Source organism: Phocoena phocoena, chromosome 18, assembly GCF_963924675.1.
Source record: "Phocoena phocoena chromosome 18, mPhoPho1.1, whole genome shotgun sequence".
NCBI lineage: Eukaryota > Metazoa > Chordata > Mammalia > Artiodactyla > Phocoenidae > Phocoena > Phocoena phocoena.
This window is the reverse complement of record NC_089236.1, coordinates 65,913,621-65,934,117: the sequence shown is the minus strand read 5'-3', so window position 1 is coordinate 65,934,117 and position 20,497 is coordinate 65,913,621. Positions and strand designations below refer to the sequence as shown.

General features: G+C 45.8%; 1 protein-coding gene across 3 annotated transcripts in view; it reads left to right on the top strand.

Moving 5' to 3' along the window:
• The window catches only part of ABCC4 (ATP binding cassette subfamily C member 4 (PEL blood group)), a 213,141-nt gene that overhangs the window by 43,408 nt on the left and 149,236 nt on the right, over positions 1-20,497 (top strand). For 2 of the 3 annotated variants that reach the window (XM_065896165.1, XM_065896164.1), the window contains exons 2-4: positions 395-505; positions 1,071-1,191; positions 12,745-12,969. In XM_065896165.1, coding sequence (XP_065752237.1) covers positions 395-505; positions 1,071-1,191; positions 12,745-12,969 — 457 coding nt within the window. The remainder of the gene's footprint in view (positions 1-394; positions 506-1,070; positions 1,192-12,744; positions 12,970-20,497) is intronic. The other variant, XM_065896166.1, reaches the window with a different exon arrangement.

The following is a 20,497-nucleotide window of genomic DNA, read 5'->3' as shown; positions in this document are numbered from 1 at the left end:
CTGTGGTTAATTATACTGTGTTATTTGAAAGCTGCTGAGAGTTGACCCTTAAAAGTTTTCATTAGAAGAATAAAAAAAATTATTACTGTGTATGTTAAAAAAACAAAACACCAAGATCTGGAGACTTGAATGCTCCTTGCTACCAGCGTGTCACTTCTTCCAGGGCCTCTCGGTGTATAGAGTTGAGAGAGAGAGAGAGTGTGAGTGTGTGTGTGTGTGTGTGTGTGTGTAAACACGCACCTAATTTTCTTCCCCCATATCTCTGTATATTTAAAATGTAGACCTATTTCTGTAGGCCTCTTTTTTAATTTTTTTAAAGACAAAGGCCGTCGATGTGGGATTCTAATTAGATGTGTAGTTTGGATATATGTCACTCTCCTTTAATTTTTAACAGGTGGCTAAACCCCTTGTTTAAAATCGGTCACAAACGCAGATTAGAAGAAGATGACATGTACTCAGTGCTTCCGGAAGATCGCTCCAAGCACCTCGGGGAAGAGCTGCAGGGGTAAGTAGCAGGCATTGAGGGGAAGGGGAAGGAAGGGTGAGAGCTTCTACGTGAGGCTAGTGGTTTGGAGTGGGTTTTACCTTCCTCTGGGTTCTTCTGCAGCCTCCTCGCCCGTGACATTGCACGCTCACCCGCCTGGGGCTGACCCTGGGCTTAGCCCACTTTGGAGGCCGGGGTGGGGGGGGGGACCCGTGTTTCCTGTGTTTCCTGTGCGTTTGTGGAAGGGGAGGGAGCCAGCAGCCAAGGCCCTGGATGCTGAGCTCTGTCCCCGGAGGTGGTGTCCCTGGAGGAGGCTGTCTGCCCTCTTGAGCTACTCTTGGTGCTGTGAATACAGCAAAGCTTGGAAGTAACTTGTTTCCGAGACTGTGACTGTCCCCTCAGAGCCTGTTTTTCTGGTCCTTCAGGGTCTGCACCCTCCTCTTTCCGGAGCCCTGCAAGCAGTTAACCAGCATTGATGGAACAGCCACAGAGTGCCCTGTAGTGAAGGCCTATCTTCCACTCTGCCACCTCCCCTGTTTTACCCGTGGCAGGGCTGTTCTTTACTGTGCTTGGTTTCTCATTGCAGGTACTGGGATCGAGAAGTGTTGAGAGCCGAGAAGGATGCACGGGAACCTTCTTTAACGAAAGCAATCATAAAGTGTTACTGGAAATCCTATTTAGTTTTGGGAATTTTTACGTTAATTGAGGTAAAAGCTGTTACATACAGCGCATTGCTTTTCGGTCAGTAATGAGATGGATGCGACGGGTGGGGAGAGGCCAGTCGTTTAAGGTCCGAGGATAAACCTTGTCTAGGAAACATGTAGCCCAGCGGTTGTATTTAGCTTTAGAATGGGCAGGTCCTTAAAAGGAGTGGACCTCCAGAGGGTTACTATTTTTCTTTTAACTGATTAAAAACATAGTGTCGTGGAGGGATGGTGCTGAAAAGGAAAGGCATATTATGTTACGATGTTCTCGGTGCTCAGTATAACTGCTGAAAGTGATCCTTGACCAAAAGAAAATCCAGCAAAACCTCAAAGAAGATGTGCCCTGGGGTTTGGAGAAAGTAAACTTGGACCTGAGCCCACAGCAACATAAGACATTTTACAGACGTTCAACAAATAACTGTTAACTTGACAAGGTCACATCTGATAAATGCTTTCCTAAGAAGGTATCTTCACCTTCCCCCTTCCAGCGGAACAGAACCCGTGGTCCTGCATCTGGGTTGGAGCTGCCCAGAGCTCGGAAGAGCACACCCTTCGCTGGGCTGGCCCTTCCCAGCGGGCTGGACACTGAGAGCCAAAGCCCCCCATGGGGAGGAGCTCCAGCTTCCCCACGAGTTCTGTGCACCACACGTTCTGGTTTTGGTCCCTGGCTGTGGGAGTGGATTGCTGGTTGAAAGCAGAGCCTTGGTAGTTTGCAGACGGTGTAGGAGGGGGATGTGCAGGGGAGAACCTAAGGCAGAAAGCTGTGAGGTCAGTGACCACCATGACCCAGAAGGTTCTGGGTTAAGATCCCCTAGTGAGACAGTTCTCCCTGGGGGCACAGTGCCAGTCGGCCTGCCTATTCCGGCTGCAGCCTGCTGGAGGTCTGCTGCAAATCCACTTGGGTGGCTCGTGCTCTCTGTGGTACCTTAGTGCTGCCGTAGGGACAGGGCCAGCCTGTGAGTGTGTGAGAGCAGGAGGGATAGAAGATGCAGTTGCTATGAAAGAGTTGTTTTAGGTGGAGAAGGTGAGTTGTCATAAATATGTTTTTATTGGGGGTGAGATGGGTCTGCTAGGTGGTTTGTAGGTGGCAAGTGTGGCTCTTTTTTAAAATTTTTATTGGAGTATAGTTTCTTTACAGTGCTGTGTTATTTCTTCTGTACAGCAAAGTGAATCAGTTAATGTATACGTATATCCCCTCTTTTTTAGATTTCCTTCCCATTTAGGTCACCACAGAGCATTGAGTAGAGTTCCCTGTGCTGTACAGTAGGTTCTCATTAGTTATCTCTTTGTTGCATAGTAGGGTGTATATGTCAGTCCCAATTTATCCTGCCTCCCCCCCGCCCCCAATTCCCTCCTTGGTGCCCGTAAGTTTGTTCTGTACCTTGTGTCTCAACTTCTGCTTTGCAAGTAGGTTCATCCGTACCATTTTTCTAGATTCCGCATGTACGCAATATTATATGATATTTGTTTTTCTCTTTCTGACTTACTTCACTCTGTATGACAGTCTCTTGGTCTCTCCACGCCTCTGCAAATGGCACAATTTTGTTCCTTTCTATGGCTGAGTACTATTCCACTGTATATATGTGCCACATCTTCTTTATCCATTTGTCTGTCGACGGACACTTAAGTTGCTTCTATGTCCTGGCTATTGTGAATAGTGCTGCAATGAACATTGGGGTGCATGTATCTTTTGTAATTATGGTTTTCTGCGGGTATATGCCCAGGAGTGGGATTGCTGGGTCACATGGTAGCTCTATTTTTAGTTTTTTGAGGAACCTCCATACTGTTCTCCATAGCGACTGTACCAATTTACATTCCCACCAACAGTGCAAGAGGGTTCCCTTTCTCCACACCCTCTCCAGCATTTATTGTTTATAGGTTTTTTGATGATGGCTTTTCTGACTGGTGTGAGGTGATAAATCTCACTGTAGTTTTGACTTGTATTTCTGTAATAATTAGTGATGTTGAGCATTTTAAAATGTGCTTGTGGGCCATCTGTATGTCTTTTTTGGAGGAATGTTTATTTAGGTCTTCCACCCATTTTTTTATTGTGTGGCTCTTGTTTAAAAGGCTTTGTTGTCCTGAAGGGCACTGCGGGCAGTGGGCAGCTGGATAGGTGAAGTCTGCCCCACACAACTGGAGAAACCAGAGAATTCTGTCACCTCACAGGTGACTGGATGGTCCTGGGAGATTGAGTTCTCGTTGATGACAAAGGTGGCTTGGCCATTGTGCCAGAGGGTGGGGACATCTATATGGGGCCGTGTTCCGTCTTTGAGAGAGCACTGACCACCTAGATACTGCCGTGGCCTTGTGAAGGGCAGGGTGGAGATGCAAACCCATGCGACTTCCTCAGGGGTTGGAGAGGGTGCAGGAGCCCTTCAGTCTGTCCCAGCCCTTCTTTGACCTGTGTACAGCTGTCCCAATGAGGGTGTTTCTGCATAGTCACAGTAAGTCTCTGTTTGAAATACAGGCGGCAAGCTGGTGTGGACTGTGTGTGTAGGATTTCCTGACCTCACAGAGCGAGCGCTCGTGAATTCTGCTTGTCCAGAAACCTTGGGGCTTCGGGGTGTGCCTGCAGCTCATGCCAGGTGCCTGGTTTGGGGTGAGCACAGATGAGTGGCCTCAGGGTTTAGTGTTGGATCGTATCCTGAAGCAGGTCTTTCTCTGCTGTCCCTGGTTCTCTAGTTTCTCTTTGGTACCAGATGCCGAAGAAGGTGAAGGCAGGTGGGTCTCAGAGCGTGGCCCACGTGGCTGGGTTTGAAGCGAGCTGCAGGTGTTTCATGCTGTCCTGCACTGTTGGTCCCTTGGGTGGGGTCACTAAACTTTAGATGGATCCCATCCTAACATGAGCTCCAGGTCGTTGCTGTGGCAGCTTATGGGAGAAGCAGACACAGAGGGAGAGGCCACAGGAACTGGGGTTCTTCCTGAGAGGGAATCGGCCGCACTGGGGTGCTGGGACCTTTGATTCCAAAGTTGTCCAGCCCCAGTAATACTTCCTGCTAGGGGTCCAGGAAAACCAGGCCTGGGGGCTGCGTAAGGTGCAACTGGTAGAGCACTGGCCCCTCTTTCAGGAGGTTGGTCGTTGGGCAGTCATGGCAGAAAAGGGGGGAGTAGAGGACCTGGCAAACGTGCGGGCTCATCTCAGTAGTAGTACTAGAAGTGCTAGTAGCAGTAACAGGGTCTCCTACTCAGTAGAACTGGTGGTGGTGACTGCAGTACTATTAGTGTGGTAATAAAAATATTAAGTTCTTGAAAAATACTATGTATCAGACTGCTGTAAGAACTTTATATGTGATATTAGTATTATTTCTCTGGCTGAGTCAACAAAGTCATAGGTTTTACATTACCCCCATTTTAGAGAAGAAGATACAGAGTGCTAAGTAGTACGCAGTGCGCCTGTGGTCACACGAAGCATAAAGGACGGACTGAGGTTCCATCTCGGACGCTCTGACTTAAGAGAATGTCTGTCTCAATGACTGAGCTTGTCCAGGGTCAGGAGGGCTTGTCTTGAGAGCTTTGTTTTCATGGTCTCAGACGCATGCATCCTGAACTTGGTTTAAGGATAATAAATAGGATGCTAAGGACTTCCTGGAGCTGGAAGCCCGATGGGAACATAAATGAGGGCGGAGTCAAGGTGACCACACCTCCTGGGTGAAGAAGTTACTAGGGCTTTGACACTAGCAGCAGTGTCATGCCGTATTTACATGGACCAGGAGAGGCCCTTTAGGAAACCACCTTTCACTCGTTACCGGCTGTAAGTGGATGAGGTTGTGACTGTTCCGGTGACCCAAGTTCTAAACAACCATCCACACTTTTACGAAACCATTCCAGATGGGCTCCCTGAGATGGACCAGGGGGAAGGTAGTAGGTCTTGGATGGTGGCTACGGTGGGACATTGATAATCTGGCACAGGTGGGGTGTTCCGTGTTGTTTTTCAGTAAGAGTGCCCAGTCGCTTGCTGAGAGCTCGCTGAGAACTTGCGTCCCTGTGAGCATGCGGTTGCATCTGCTCAGCGAGAATGAATCCCAGGTTGGTTACCGGGGTGTGGAGCAGTTCTCCTGTTCTGTTGTCTGAATACACCTTCCCGCACACAGGTGTGCCCCGGGCCTGAGGTCTTCGAGTGATAGCTGGGTAGGACCAGCTGGACTGGTTAGGATAATAAGTGGCAGAACTCATGGTGGTTTACAGTATAAAACTAGACAGCGGTCTCTCTTCCCTAGGTGAGTGTTGTGACTGGCGTACGGTGCTCATTCTGAATTTGTGTCCTTAGGATAATAACTTGCAGAGCTCTTAGTTCTGATGCAGTGGAGTTCAGGGAGTTGAGGGCCGTTAAAGCTCAAGGAGAAGTAAGCATCGAATTTTATTGGCAGTCAAACGAAGCCTGAAATCCAACACAACTATTCCTGTTTTCCTAGACTTGCCTTTTGACATACTGCTGTTTTGGGGAAGTTAAAAATCATTCCTTATGGCAGAGCTAATAAGAATCTGTTCCATTTTAAAACTCATTTTCAGGTGCTGTTTTGGGTTTTCAGTGATTAAAACTGCTGAGTTAGATGCAATAAATGTTAGTTAAATAATTGATCTTATGAAGCAACTTCCCATTTTGTGATCATCTGTGCTGCTTGCTGGTCTTTGTATTTTATTTTATCTTAAAAAATATTTATTTATTTATTTGGTTGTGGCAGGTGAGCTCCTTAGTTGTGGCATGCGAACTCTTCCCCCCAACCCCCAACAAATTTATTTATTTATTTATGGCTGTGTTGGGTCTTCATTGCTGCATGCGGGCTTTCTCTAGTTGCGGAGAGCGGGGGCTACTCTTTTGTTGCGGTGCGGGGGCCTCTCCTTGTCATGGCTTTTCTTGCGGAGCACAGCCTCTAGGTGCTCGGGCTTCAGTAGTTGTGGCACATGGACTCAGTAGTTGTGGCTCGTGGGCTGTAGAGCGCAGGCTCAGTAGTTGTGGCGCACGGGCTGAGTTGCTCCCTGGCCTGTGGGGATCTTCCCAGACCAGGGCTCGAACCCGAGTCCCCTGCACTGGCAGGTGGATTCTTAACCACTGGCATGCGAACTCTTTTTGGGGGCATGCATGTGGGATCTAGTTCCCTGACCAGAGATCGAACCTGGGCCCCCTGCATGGGGAACGCAGAGTCTTAACCACTGCGCCACCGGGGAAGTCCCTGGTCTTCGTATTTCAGATAGTGGAAGATGTGTACTCAGTACTCCGTCCTGGATTCTCTAAAACGCAGATGTTTCTTCCTTTGTGACCTCCAGCCCTCTTTTAATTCCTCTGGCGCACAGAGCGCCTCGTGGATCATCCACGATTCCCATGGAGTGTGCTGTGACCACCACAGTGCAGGCGGGGCCTCCCCCGGCACTACCGGCACCAGTGGGAAGAGTCAGGTGATTCCAGCCCAGGGCGAGGCTTTCGGGATTAGGATTTTGAAGTATGAAAACCTCTGTCCTCTGATAATTGAGGAGTGATCATAATGCTTGGAGAAACAAGTACCAGACTGACATTGAACATGGAGCTCTTGCAGGCCACCCCTAACTAGAACAGAACAACCAGTGAGTTCCCAGCACGCCTGGCTCCTGTGTGCACCTTCCTGGGGACCGCAGGTGGGGAGGACGGGTCTCTGCCTGCCCAGGGCCCTCAGGTTGGAGAGGAGGAGCCTGAAGCCTCTGCCTGGGCCAGAGACACAGAGGCTGCCTCCCCAGGTCATCGGGGGCCTTCTCCCTGAGAGATGAGGTCTCTGCCCGCTTGCTCGTGTGTAAGTGGGGTGACCTCAAAAAGCAAGTGTGGGTTTGCCCAGTCCCTTCCCCTGAGAGGGGTTATGTATTGTTCCCGGGACCCTTAGCAATGGCCCCCACCTTACCCTTAGAAAGGCCTCATTCGGCCTTTTTCTGAGGCCACTTTTGCTGATTGTCTCTGGTCCAGGTGGAGCCTGTAGGGAGGCACATGTTTGATTCAACCTACCTTGGAACTCATCTGATGGATTGGAAGGAAGCAGAACCCTCCGCTTCCCTGAGAGCTGTACTGGGCCTTTGCATCTGTTTCCCAACACTTCCTTCCACATGTCTCTCACTTCCACTCAACCCAGAAGACTGAGGATGGCTACTGGTGGTAAAGATACCGTGGGCCATGAGCAGCCACTGAGGGCCACACAGCAAGGGAGAGGTAGAGGGAGCATTGAGCAAAGGATATGGGGGAACCTGCAGAGCAGACCTGCTGTGTGCACCCTGCTGGTTCTTGAGTGTATACATTAGCCATTAGATATCAGTAATACCCGTAGTGATGACCTTGAGTCATAAATGAGGGTGATGCTTTTCAATCAATTTTCTTTCCTTTTTTTTAAAACATATGTAAGTTTTTATTATAACAAAAGTTTTTTAAAAATTGGAGCATGATTGACTTAACAATATTATATTCGTTTCAGGTATACAACGTAGTGATTAAATATTTCTATACATTACAGAATGATCACCCCCATAAGTCTAGTTACCCTCTGTCACCATAGAAAGTTTTCCAATATTATTGACTATATTTCCTGTGCTCTACGTTACATCCTCTTGCCTTATTTATATTATAACTGTAAGACTGTACCTTTTAATCTCCTTCACCTATTTCACTTATCCCCCCACCCTTCTCAACCCGTCATTTTTTAAGTCAGGCAAGTATGTGACTCATTTTTACAAGACTGCATTTATAATGGTTCAAATTTTAAACATCTGCTTAGAACCGAAACATTTTATTACTTTCCAGAAAAGTTGGATTTTATGAATGACTTCTCAAGAGTGCTTGTTCTGCTATGATCGCCTGTAAGAAGCAATGAGTTTTCCAACCCTTTGTGAAACCAGCCTCTGCCATTCAGAATAGAACAGGTCTCTTCCCAGAACTTCTGGATAATAAAGTGATCATAGCTTGCACTTGTTTTTAGGCTGGTTTCAGAGCACTTTGAGCTGTTTGTTGATTGCATTTAGCTGTCCCAGGATTCCTCTGAGGTAGACAAGGCAAGTATTTCCACAGACAAGGCCCTGGAGGTGCAGGAGGGCACATGATGGGCTTAGGGGGTCATGTGACTTGCAGGTGGCAGACCTGGGTTCTGAAGCACAGCGTTCTGATTCCTAGGCCAGTGTTCTTTGCATTCTGTCCTGAGGCTTCCTCTCCCGCCACAGCTTCCAGTGAAGGCTCGCAGAGCCAAGACTTTATGAGAACAACTTTTTTTTCTGAAAACAGCTCCGTGCTCCTCTTTCAGCTGCTTCCTGCAGTGTGTTTTTTTGTTTTCCCCCCCCCCCCCCCCCCCCGCTGAAGATTTTAAAGAACATTTCAAAAATAGAAAAACAGAATAATGTTGAAAGGTAGCAGAATGCACCACCCTAGAATATGAATTTCTGGAGTGAAGATTATTTTGAGCTGACTGTTTTTTGAGAAATAGACACAGGGACATTTACATTGATAACTCCATTTGTAAGGGCTTCTCCTTCTCTGTACCTGGAAGAGAAGGTTGGCTCTAAATCACAAAAGAATCTTGTCAATGAAGATTGGGTTTGCATAAGGAATCCAACTCTACCTTTCTTAACTTGTTTACTCTGCTTTTCCTAGTAACCTCTCATAAGGCTCCCCCCTCCCCCCGTTTAGCCGGAACCTCAGGACTTGTGTTCATATAGGTATTTCTTGGAAGTACGATATGTCTCATGGAATTCTGATTAAAACCCTTGGTGGTACTTGTAAGTCATTCAGAGCGGGTCTGTAGCCCCTCCAGACTCAGATGCCATGGTGATGTGGGAGAGGAAGATAGCAGATGTTTACATGAGGTTAGTTTCTGCATCCAGAATCTTCCAGGGAGAGGGAATTTAAGGCTCCATCCCTCATCTGTTGAACCTAAACCAGTTCCTGAAGGCTGGGCCTGAGGCCTGTGAGGGCTCTTAACCCCTCGAGGTGATGCAGTCACAACGAAGGCCACTGTGGAAAAGAGGAGTGAAGACAGATACAGAATCCTGGTGGTCATTATTTCTCCAGATCCACTGCTTTTCCTCCTTAGCCTCTGTATCTTTCTCAACTCTAACTTGGTCACTTCTTCCCCAGTTTCTAAAAATTAACTGCCTATTCATTTCCCCCCAAGCTCACTCATTTGTTTCTTTGTGTGTTAGATGGTTTCTGTTTCCTGTAATTTTTTTTTTCCCCTCATGACTCAGAGATGACGGAGTTGGGCAAGAAATATTTAAAGTACATGGGGGAGGGACCTCCCTGCTGGTCCAGTGGCTAAGACTCCGTGCCCCCAGTGCTGGGGGGGGGGCCCGGGTTCGATCCCTGGTCAGGGAACTAGATCCCTCATGCCACAACTAAGACCTGGTGCGGCCGAATTAAATAAATAAATAAATATGTAAGTAAATAAGGAAAGAAAGAAAGAAAGGAAGGAAGAAAGAGAAAGAAAGAACATGGGGAAACATGGAGGAGAAACTGTACCTACTGGGGAAGTTCTACCATCAAACTGTGTAAGAAATACCCCTAAGAAGTAAGAGGTGGGGTTAAATGTGAGGTGCTTTCAGGAGGCTGAATACGAAGGACTCCACCCAGAAATATTTGCCTGAGAGAGTCTTGTAAAACATCGAACAATGGGACTTCGTCGTATTATATTGGGTTGTTTTAAGATTCCTTTGTGGTTTTGCAGTTGTGACGAATTCTTGTGGCGGAAAAAGAACTGTATTCTCAGTTGCTTCATGGAAAGAATGTTCACTGGGTCATAAGTTGGCGCCAAAGATGGAGGGTTTGTTGGAGCAATTTTTGACCTTGTTCCTGCTTATCCAGAAAGTTTTCATTTGGTTAGTTTCAGGTTTGATGATGAATATTGTTTCAGTTGTTTTATTTCTCACTAGTTGAGAGTTAGGCTCAGGAACAGACAGCAGTTTGGAAGCTTTGGGCCACGGACTGGCATTACTCTTTTTTTTTAAAAGATTTATTTATTTATTTATTTAATTCATTTAATATTTTTGCTGCATCGGGTCTTAGTTGCGGCACGTGGGATCTTTGTTGTCGTGTGTGGGCTTCTCTCTAGTTGTGGCGTACGGGTTTTCTCTAGTTGTGGAGCACAGGCTCCAGGGTGCGTGGGCTTTGTAGTCGTGGCGTGCGGGTTCCAGAGCACACGGCCTCTAGTTGAGGCGCACGAGCTCAGTAGTTGTGGCACGTGGGCTTAGTTGCCCCGCGGCATGTGGGATCGTAGTTCCCTGACCAGGGATTGAACCTGTGTCCCCTGCATTGTAAGGCGGATTCTTTACCACTGGACCACCAGGGAAGTCCCTGGCATTACTCCTTAATGAGACTGTTTGCTCAATTGAGTTATTAAAGACGGTCTCAGTGAAAAAATCATGACGCTTAGGCAGTAGTGATCTGCCTTTATTTTGTACTCTTTTTTGCTGAATTTGTTGCATCTGTCGGTATTCTCTTTGGTGGGTTTCCGACATTAGGCTCAAACGGAGAGCTGAGTAACAGGGAACGGTGATTCCCAAAGATAATTATAAGTTTTAGGTAAGTTTGGGACGGCAAGTGTTACCACTGGGCTTCTGGTGGAGAGTCCCAGGTTTGTAGGTTGCAGCACCGGGCTGCCCTTGGCCATACCCGGGCTGGGACTGCCTGTGTGTACAGTTTGACATTCTTGCTTCTCTGCGTAAGCCTCCAGATTTCCATCTCAGTAAATTCTAAACAGTGTGTTTTACCATCTACTGTATGAGGGACTCTCCCATGAACTCTTAATGCCTCTAGGGGTGAATGAAGGGGCATGCTGAAAATGTAACAGTGAGCCTTTGTGTCCTTGAGAGCTGATTATCTTGTTCTGATCTGATGATCTTACTCATCATGATTGTTCAACTAAACAGTGTTGCCTTACTTGTCTGTAGTAGATGAAGCCTTCCGTGACCTCATGGAAGGCGAGGCAGCTGGTGCAGCCTGTGAACATGTGTGTAGAGCAAGACAGGAGGGTTGGGGTTTGATGTCATACCGATTTGAGGGACGGGGACAGCTTTCTGTAAATATCCTGATTGGGTACTAGTTGGTTGAGCACAAAATGCATGTTAGTTGTTTTTTTTCTTTTTGCGGTATGCGGGCCTCTCACTGCTGTGGCCTCTCCCGTTGCGGGGTACAGGCTCCGGACGCGCAGGCTCAGCGGCCATGACTCACGGGCCCAGCCGCTCTGCGGCATGTGGGATCCTCCCGGACCGGGGCACGAACCCACGTCCCCTGCATCGGCAGGCGGACTCTCAACCACTGCGCCACCAGGGAAGCCCTGCATGTTAGTTTTGTTTCGCGTTTGGAGTTTCGGAGTCTCCATCCCTTCCTCTTGTGTGTGGGTTCTTCAGCTTCAGAAGGACAGAAGAGAGCTATCAAATTCAACCTGTCATTTGTTTACCATGTCTGTGTCAGTAAGGAGGGATTGCCTAAAAGGAAAAGCCGAGTTCCAGAAAGATTTCCAAACTTTTGGCACTTTGTCTTTTGAGAAGTCTGTGGAGGAAAGGATGTGGAGGGCGGAGGTGTTTACTTTTGGTGACTTGGATTTGTGTTGAGTGTTTGGTTTTCCTTGATGGGGGAGAAGGGTAACTTTGGAGGAGTGAGTAGAGGGAGGAAGTAGGTTACCGGGTGGAGCAGCCATTTGGCAGGGTGGGCAAGTGTTGCTGTTGTACCTTTAGTTTTGGGAAGGAAAAGTGCTTTCACTAAGTCTTTCTCAGGAGATAAGCATCAATGCCTCTGAGCTCATTGGTTTTAGGATTTTAATTTTGGCCTTGGGGAATAGATGATTGGTAGGTAACATTTCTTCCAAACCAGCAGCTGCAGTGTATGGCGGATGGAGAACCATGGATGACATCACTTTTTAGCTTGGCTTCTGTCCTGTTTAATTTTTGACTCCAAGGAACATCCCAGCTTCTAGTAGGTAGAGACATTCACACAGCGCCCCCTGGGGCTGAGAGCCTGCGAACCTCCCAAGCTTTGTTTCTCTGTGATGCTCCTTCAGAAGCTGGGCTCCATTTTCTTGATCTTTGGACATGTGGAGTTTGGGTTGGGAAAGAGTGGATGTGTTTATGCCAGTGTCTCATTTCATAAAGGCTCTTAAAACAGAAGGTGATGGCAAGAGCATGTCTCCTGTACATGAACCATCTTGACTTTCTGTTGGGCTGGGACGTTGAGAGTACAGGGGGCAGGGGCAGGCTGCCAGCAGGGCTTGTTCATATGGAAGCAAATTTCTTACCCTTCCTCAGCTTATCTTCAGCTAAGACTTACTTGGTATTTTGCCAAGTGTTTTCTAAAGCACCGGTTGTAATATTTACTGAGCATCCACAGTGTACGAAGCACAATGTACTAAGGCTTTATTGTCTTCGTAAAATTTTTGCTTAAGGTTAAATCTGTTGTCTGCTTGTGTTATAGAAGGTAGTGGATTTTCCTTTCAGATTAACCATGAATGTTGCATTTTGTCAAAATGCGTTTTTAACAAGTAATAATAAAAGCAAAGTTTGTGTTAAGAAAAACTGGTTTGGCTTGTATTTCTAATTAAGGCTTTTTTTCTTTACTTTTAGGAAAGCACCAGGGTAGTTCAGCCCATAATTTTGGGGAAGATTATTGGTTATTTTGAAAACTACAATCCCACTGATTCTGCTGCTTTGTACAAAGCCTACGGCTATGCCGGAGTGCTGAGTGCCTGCACGCTCGTTTTGGCCATTCTGCACCACTTATACTTCTATCATGTTCAGTGTGCGGGGATGAGGTTAAGAGTAGCCATGTGCCATATGATTTACCGCAAGGTAAGTGTCATTCGGAACCAAAGTGTGTACCTTTCCTGAACTATCAGGAGCCTTTTGGGAAAGTTCTCTGTAAAGTAAAAACTTTATAACTAGTAAAAATTGTGAATCACTACATTGTACACGTGTGACTTATATGATATTGCACATCAAGTATACTTCAGTAAAAAAGTAAGAAAAACACATTGTACCCGGGGAAAAAAATTTTTTTCTTAATGACTATACTCATTTACACCGCACTACAGAGGCTTGCTATTTGCATCAAGCCAATTTTGTTGTTTAAGCAAACCTTACACAAATACAACGAAAAGATTTCTCTCAGGTCCGGGCTGCTTTTGATAACTTTCACTCACGGTCACCCGTGTTATCAAGTTGATGTTTACTGTTTTCACGCCTCAATCTCAGAGTGGTATTTATGGAGACTGTTGTTGTTCGTGAACACCTTTATTTACACAAAGTTGTATTTCATAGTAAGCTTCAGTGATTGGATCTATAAAATTAAATCTAGGAGAAAAGAATGTCTTTGAGACAGGGAATGTTTGTATTTTGAAGTGACCCATCTAATCATATCCGCTGTAATTCCGTTAACTAACGGGAGACGCCAGTGGAGCCCGTGCCGCGCACAGGCCCGCTCACTGTGTTGTAGAGTTGTGATTTTTCACGACAGTATTAAAGAAAACAGATGTTTGGGATGAAACTTGAAAGTTTTCATTGTTTTTAGTAATTTTGGGGAGAATTTGTTACCGTTCATTCAAAGTCTTTTTCTTTAGTATGTACTATAGCAGTTTTAATAAGACCTGGTCTGATGTTTCCAGCGCTTTCGTATTGAGAAATGCCCATAGAATTATTCCATAGATTACCCTGGTCTTAACTAGTATAAAAGGAGTAAGGATTTCAGGTGTCTTTACAAAGGAATTGCCACAGATACACCAGTGTCAGGAGCTGAAGGGCTCTTTATGAACTTGATCCTGGATATCCCTTTTACCTATATACTTTTTAAAGAATTTTCATTTGACTGTATTGTATACTTGAAATTTACTGAGATAGCACACACACACAAAGGACAACTACATGATGGCCATGTTAAGTGGTTTCACTACAGTAATTATTTCCCACTGTATATTTATATCAAAGCAACATGTTATACACCTTAAATGTATACACTTTCTATTAAAAAACAATTAAAATCGTCCTTGAAAGCCAAAACCAAACCATTTAAATTGACATTTTTCACTTCTTTTACCTAGTTGCTACTTATTTAGACCTTCGGTTTCTTGTCAGAACTTTTCTTGGCAAAATGGAAGATGTGTCATCATCTTTATTTTTTTATTTTTTTGCGGTACGCGGGCCTCTCACTGTTGTGGCCTCTCCCCCGTTGTGGAGAGCAGGCTCACTGGCCATGGCTCACGGGCCCAGCCGCCCCGCGGCATGTGGGATCCTCCCGGACCGGGGCACGAACCCGCGTCCCCCGCATCGGCAGGCGGACTCTCAACCACTGCGCCACCAGGGAAGCCCTCGTCATCTTTTCTTGAGCAGAGTCTTGTGAATCTCGGGGGTCTGTGAACCCAGGGACCTGGCATCTCACTGTCTGTGTTTGGCTACAGCATCTGAGCCGGTTTCCTCCTGGGTGACGTGGAAATGGCAGTGGTGCCCGTACACTCTAGTCAGGGGTCTTCCTTGTCGTTCATCATCATCTTTGTTATTCTGTTGCGCCTTCTACTATTTAGGAGATGGGTACTTGGCTCCCCACAGATTAGCTAGGTGCTTGTCTCTCCAGATCGTGCTTAGCTCCCATAAATAAATAGGAAGTTTCACCAGAAGTACACTGTGAAAGCCTTTCATTAGGTCTGATGGTTCAGTCAAACGGATCGCTCTTCGCTTCACAGGTGAGCCATTGTCTACCAGTTTTTCTTCCTCTTCCCACTAACACTTGGCGTTGCCGTTGGGAAATCTGATATAATCTGGCACATTTGCTTAGATGAATGTAAACATGTCCCAAAGCCATTAATTTGCTGGCTTGATTAGGGTAAGAGAATTGTTCTTTAGGAAGTCAGCTATTGTTGGGATTATACCGTAGACGTGACCTGAAATTCCAGAAACGTGGGAAAGACCAGTTTCCTCAGGCACAGCCTTACATCCAGGATCCTTTTTAGGAGTAGAAATAGGACACTTCTTAGCAGGTTACAGGTGGGCTAGTTCCTTAGGGGAAAAGCTGGTACTGCACAGCAGCTCTGAAAAGCCCCTCTGATCTTTGGGGTTTATGCACCCCCCCCCCCCCCCACCCCCTCACCGCTAATCCCTGGTCCTGGGGAGAAATCAGCTTGGGTGTTAGAAATGGAATGGCTGCTAAGTCACAGTTGTAACTTTGAATGATCTTGTGGGATGTATCATCTGTAAGAATGACTTGTCGTTTATCTACCTTTCAACTGCTTTGGTAAAATTACTTCTGATCACTGCTTTTAAAAAAAAATTGTAGTAAAATATACACAACATCAAATTGTCCATTTTAACTCTTTTTAAGTGCGCTGTTCAGTGACATCAGGCGCGTTCACATTGTTGGACAGCCATCATTGCTGTTCGCCTCCAGAACTTCTTCATCTTCCCAAACTGAACCTCTCTCCCCACCCCCTCTCCCCTCAGCCGTCACCCTTCTACTTCTCTCGATGAATTTGACCGCTCTAGGTGCCTCACAGAAGTGGAATCATAAATGTTTGTCACTTCGTGTCTGGCTTACGTCATGTAGCACAGTGTCTTCAAGGTTCATCCATGTTGTCGCAGGTGCCAGCATTTAATTCCTTTTTAAGGCTGAATAATACTCCATTATAGGTTTTGTGTATCCATTCATCTGTCAGTGGACATTTGGGTTGTTTCTACATTTTGGCTATTGTGAATAATGCTGCTGTGAGCATGGGTGTTCAAATACGTGTTCAAGCCTGTGCTTTCAGTTCTTTTGAGTACATCCCTAGGAAGTTGAATTGCTGTATTATATGCTGATTTTATGTTTAGCATTCTGAGGAACTTCCATACTCTTCCACTGTGGCTGCATCATTTTACATTCACACTTGATCATTGATTTTTCTGTTTAACTTGAGGACTGAATGAGAAGTTTTTATGAACTGTGACACTTTGTTTGGATCAGTGGCTCCAGTTGTTGGTTTGTAGAAACAGCTCACGATGGTCTCTTCAGGTTCCTCAAATCTCTAGAGCATTTTTTCGAACTTCTTACCAAATAAAGGGATTGTGGAACACGGGCTCTGTTTTGTGTAAGGTCAGCAGACTGGCATTACAAACACAGGTTCCTCAAAGCAATAGTGTTTTAAACATTATATTCACTCATTTTGGGAAATCGCCCCCAGTCCCTGGTGATATTCCCAGCGCGAGTTGCTATCACCTTCACAGTGAGACCAGTGTCTTAATTCCTGTCTTTCTTTGTTCTTGGTTGGGACAGAGAAGAAGGAGAACTCATCCGGCTTCAAATCTCAAAGGGTAACTTCCCCAGCTCAGAGCATGGGAGGTGGGCCCGGGCTGGGGGAAGATGGTAACTTCAAGCCAGCTGAGCCTGGATTGAAGACAGCTGTTGATCTCCAACAACAGTCAGTAGTGAGAATGTATCTCCCAGTTTCCAGTCCTGCCCTTGTCTTCGTGCCTGAATGTTACAGGTGTTCTGACCTGGGGCAGACAGCATGACAATCTCTCTAAGCAGGTTGATCTTGTCATATGGCACAGAGATTTTACGTATTATAAAATGCATAGGGCACAGATAGTTTTCCTTAAGAGGCTCCTTAATAGCCTAGTGGACCGTAGGTTTCCTGACTTTGTGTGCAGTTTGTAGAGCTGCGGCCGTTCCCCATGGTGGGTCCTGACGATGGACGGTTTGCTCTGAACGCCAGGTAAAGCCAGAGCAGGTAGTCATTGAGCTCACTGAGTGTTCTCTGCTGCTTGTTTACCCAGTGCAGACTTTCTTGCAGAATCTAATTGGTTCGAGCAGATTTCTTATTGTGGCTGAAATCATCACTCTCTTTACTGTTACCCAAAGGATAGTTTGCAGGAGAGATTTGTCATTCTTTGTTTCAGCTTCTAAGATGAGTTGACTCCCTGCAAACACCCTAGTTTCCCTTTATCCTTTACTGTAGATCTGTCTTACAAGCATTTATGTACAGTTAATCCTGGATATTTGTAGATTTTGTGTTTGCCAATTCGCCTACTTGGTAAAATTTATTTGTAATTCTAAAAGTCAATACTTGGGGCTCTTTCATGGTCTTCTGCGGGTGTGCACATAGTCTCTTAAAGTTTTTTGTCATCTGACGTGCATATTCCCAGCTGGGGTGAAAACAATATGTGCCTGTTCTCATACTAGGAACAGATGCCCTCTCTGTGGACTTAGTGCCTTGCTTTCCACATTTTTGTATTTTTTGGGCGGTGATTTTGCAGTTTAAAATGGCCCCTAAAGAGGGCTGAAGTGCTGTCTGGGGTTCCTTAGCTGAGGAAGACTGTCGTGTGTCTTATGGAGAAAATCTGTGCGGAGGTGAGGAAGCTTGGTTCAGGTGTGTGTTACCGTGCTGCTGGCTGTGAGGCCAGTGTTAATGAATGTACAGCAGCGATTACCGAAGGTTAAGTGGAAACATACGTAAAACAAGGTTATGTAAGTATTGAGACGGTGAAGATGTTGTTACCAAAGGCTGCCAGGACCCCAGCCCTGTACTTGCCTCAGGAGCGGTGAATATTCACTAGTTGACATTCATAGTGACTGTAGAACATGAACGTTGTCAGTAATGAGAATCGACTACTGACTCAAGGAGGTGGTTTCTATAGATCAACATCCTGCCTAGAGAAATATTCTTACTTTCCTTAGATCTATTTGCAATCATCTAAGTGATGTAGTTGTATTTTCAGTTTGGGGGGGGACATACATGCTCGCTGTATCCACACTATTTCTATTTCGTGGTTTCAGGTAACCATCATCTTTCTGAGTGAAGGACCCTTTCTCTTTCCTTTAATCCTGTCTCTTAAGACTTTCTCCTCCTCTCAACCACTTTATTTCTTTTTCAGACACTTCAGCTCAGTCTTATATATATATATATATATATATATATATATATATATATATATATATATATATATATAATTTATTGATTTATTTTTATTTTTTTTTGGCTGCGTTGGGGCTTCATTGCTGAGCGCGGGCTTTCTCTACTTGCGGCGAGGCGGTTTCTCACTGCGGTGGCTTCTCTTGTTGCGGAGCACGGGCCCTAGGCGCGGGGACTTCAGTAGTTGCGGCCTGCGGGCTCAGTAGTTGTGGCTCGCGGGCTCTAGAGCGCAGGCTCAGCAGTTGTGGCACATGGGCTCCGTGGCATGTGGGATCTTCCCGGACCAGGGCTTGAACCCACGTACCCTGCAGTGGCAGGTGGATTCTTAACCACTGTGCCACCAGGGAAGTCCCAGCTCAGTTACATTTTAAGATCAGTGGTCAGGACAGTGGGCATCCTTTCTCACAGAGCCTAAGCAGGAAGTAGAAGGAGGCCTTCCAGGGTGCACGGAGTGACCAAGTTTGCAGACTCCTCCGAGCGATGTCTGCTGTCCTGTGCGTAAATGGAGCCTGACTTTAAAAAAGTCTATGCACTGAGTGTGCTAAGTGTGAGCCGGGAAGGAAAGGTTCACCTCCTGCAGCACCTCCCTCTTCATCCCACCCTTGCAGTTTCATCTCCCTCTGAATTTGCTCCTTGGAGTGTGGAAAGCCGAGAGTAGAAAGCTTTGTCACTGTCTCAGCCATGTGATGTTGTGTTCATAGCTCTCAGAACTTTGTTTTTATTTAAAGCTAATTCTGTTTCGGTACAGACAGTATATTGCTTTAAATTTAGACTGGACAACATGAAGTGACAGATGTTCAACTGATTGGGGCTTATCAATCAGCAATTTCGTAGGGTTCAATCTGATATCTTGCTTACTACTAGTCTGTGGTTTGTATTGTATTTTCTTTCTGAAAATATTGAGGGACCAGCATCTCGAGTATTGTTAAAGTGAAACAGTGTGGTATTTATGGAAATAGAGTGACTCCCTTGAAGCACGTGACACTTTGTTTGGACTTTCTCTTCTAATGGTATTTTCTAACTTTCTGACAAAATTAGAATGAACTAGTAATGCTTCTTACACTGTTCCACACTTTTACAATATTTTAAACACACTTTTTTCCTTATTTCTCATTTATTTCTGATATAAACTTGAATTGGATCTGTGCATTTTGTGAAGAGTTAATCTCATCGGGGGCAATTGGCAGTTGTTCTAATTTGCTAGGGGAGAGCTAAGGGGAGCCATTGGGTGAAGGTTTAATTTTCTGTGGGTGCTCCTAACAAAGCAGCTTAAGGAAGGAGAGGAGAGGCTGTTTGGTTTAGCTTTGTTCAAGGGGGATGTTTCTGCTGCTGGAGAGTGACGGGTGTCAGCTGTATTCTACCACCTGATAACGGTCTGCTGTGTGGGGTGCAGTGCAAGCTGGAAGGGAACGCTTAGCTCAGTGATTCCCAAACTGCTGCACGATGGATCCATGAAAATTTAAAAACAACACTGATAGCCAGGCCCTCTCCATAGGCATTCCATTTTAATTGGTATGGGGGGGGAATTTTATTTTATTTTATTTTTCGCATGCAGCATGTGGGATCCTAGTTCCCTGACCAGGGATCGAACCCGTGCCCCCCCAGTGGAAGCGCCGAGTATTAACCACTGGACAGCCAGGGAAGTCTTTTTTTTTTTTTTTTTTCTCTTTTTGTACGGGGGGAATTTAAAAAGATGCCAGGTAATAGCCATAGGCCTCAAATGCATGTTCAGCTTAATTTTTTTTCTTATGTCTTATAACCAAGACCTTCCAGTACATAGGGTTATCATGTGGGCTGCAAGTTTAACCTTTCTCAGTGGAGATACCCTTTCGAAATTGCAGCTGTAGACCTGAAGGGTGGTGGCTGTTCTGTAGGCCTCCTGTGTCTCAGATTCCGCGCTGGGAATCTCGTGTGCACCGAGCGATCCGGTGTTGAGCCAGGTGCACAGGTACTTTGTAGAAGACGTTGTGGCAGGTCGGATAGGGTAGAAGACTGTGAGTGTGGACTCTGAGAACAGCCAGGCCTGAGATCCAATCCTGACTTTGCTGTTTGCTAAACTGTGAGTGAACTCACTTCTCAGGGCCTCAGTTTCCTGAGTTGAAACGTTGGAGTAGAGAATATCTGCTTCATGGGGCTTTTTGAGCATTGGATAAAATAACTCCTGCAAAGCACTTTTTCCAGAAGTCATTTATTAAATTTAGGAGGGTGGGCGTCGTAAGCATAACAAGACTCTGTAGTTTGACTGCTTTTGTATGAAGCCCAGCTTTCCTCTTTGTAGATGTTTGCCTCAGGCAGACTGCTCTAAGCCTTAATTTCCTCGTTTGTAACAGTACCCAACTCTTAAGGTTGTAGAGAGGATTAAACGAGTCAATCTGTAAAGCATTGAACATAGTGCCTGGTATCTAGCTAATGTTCAGACATTCCTATCATCTTTATTATTGGCA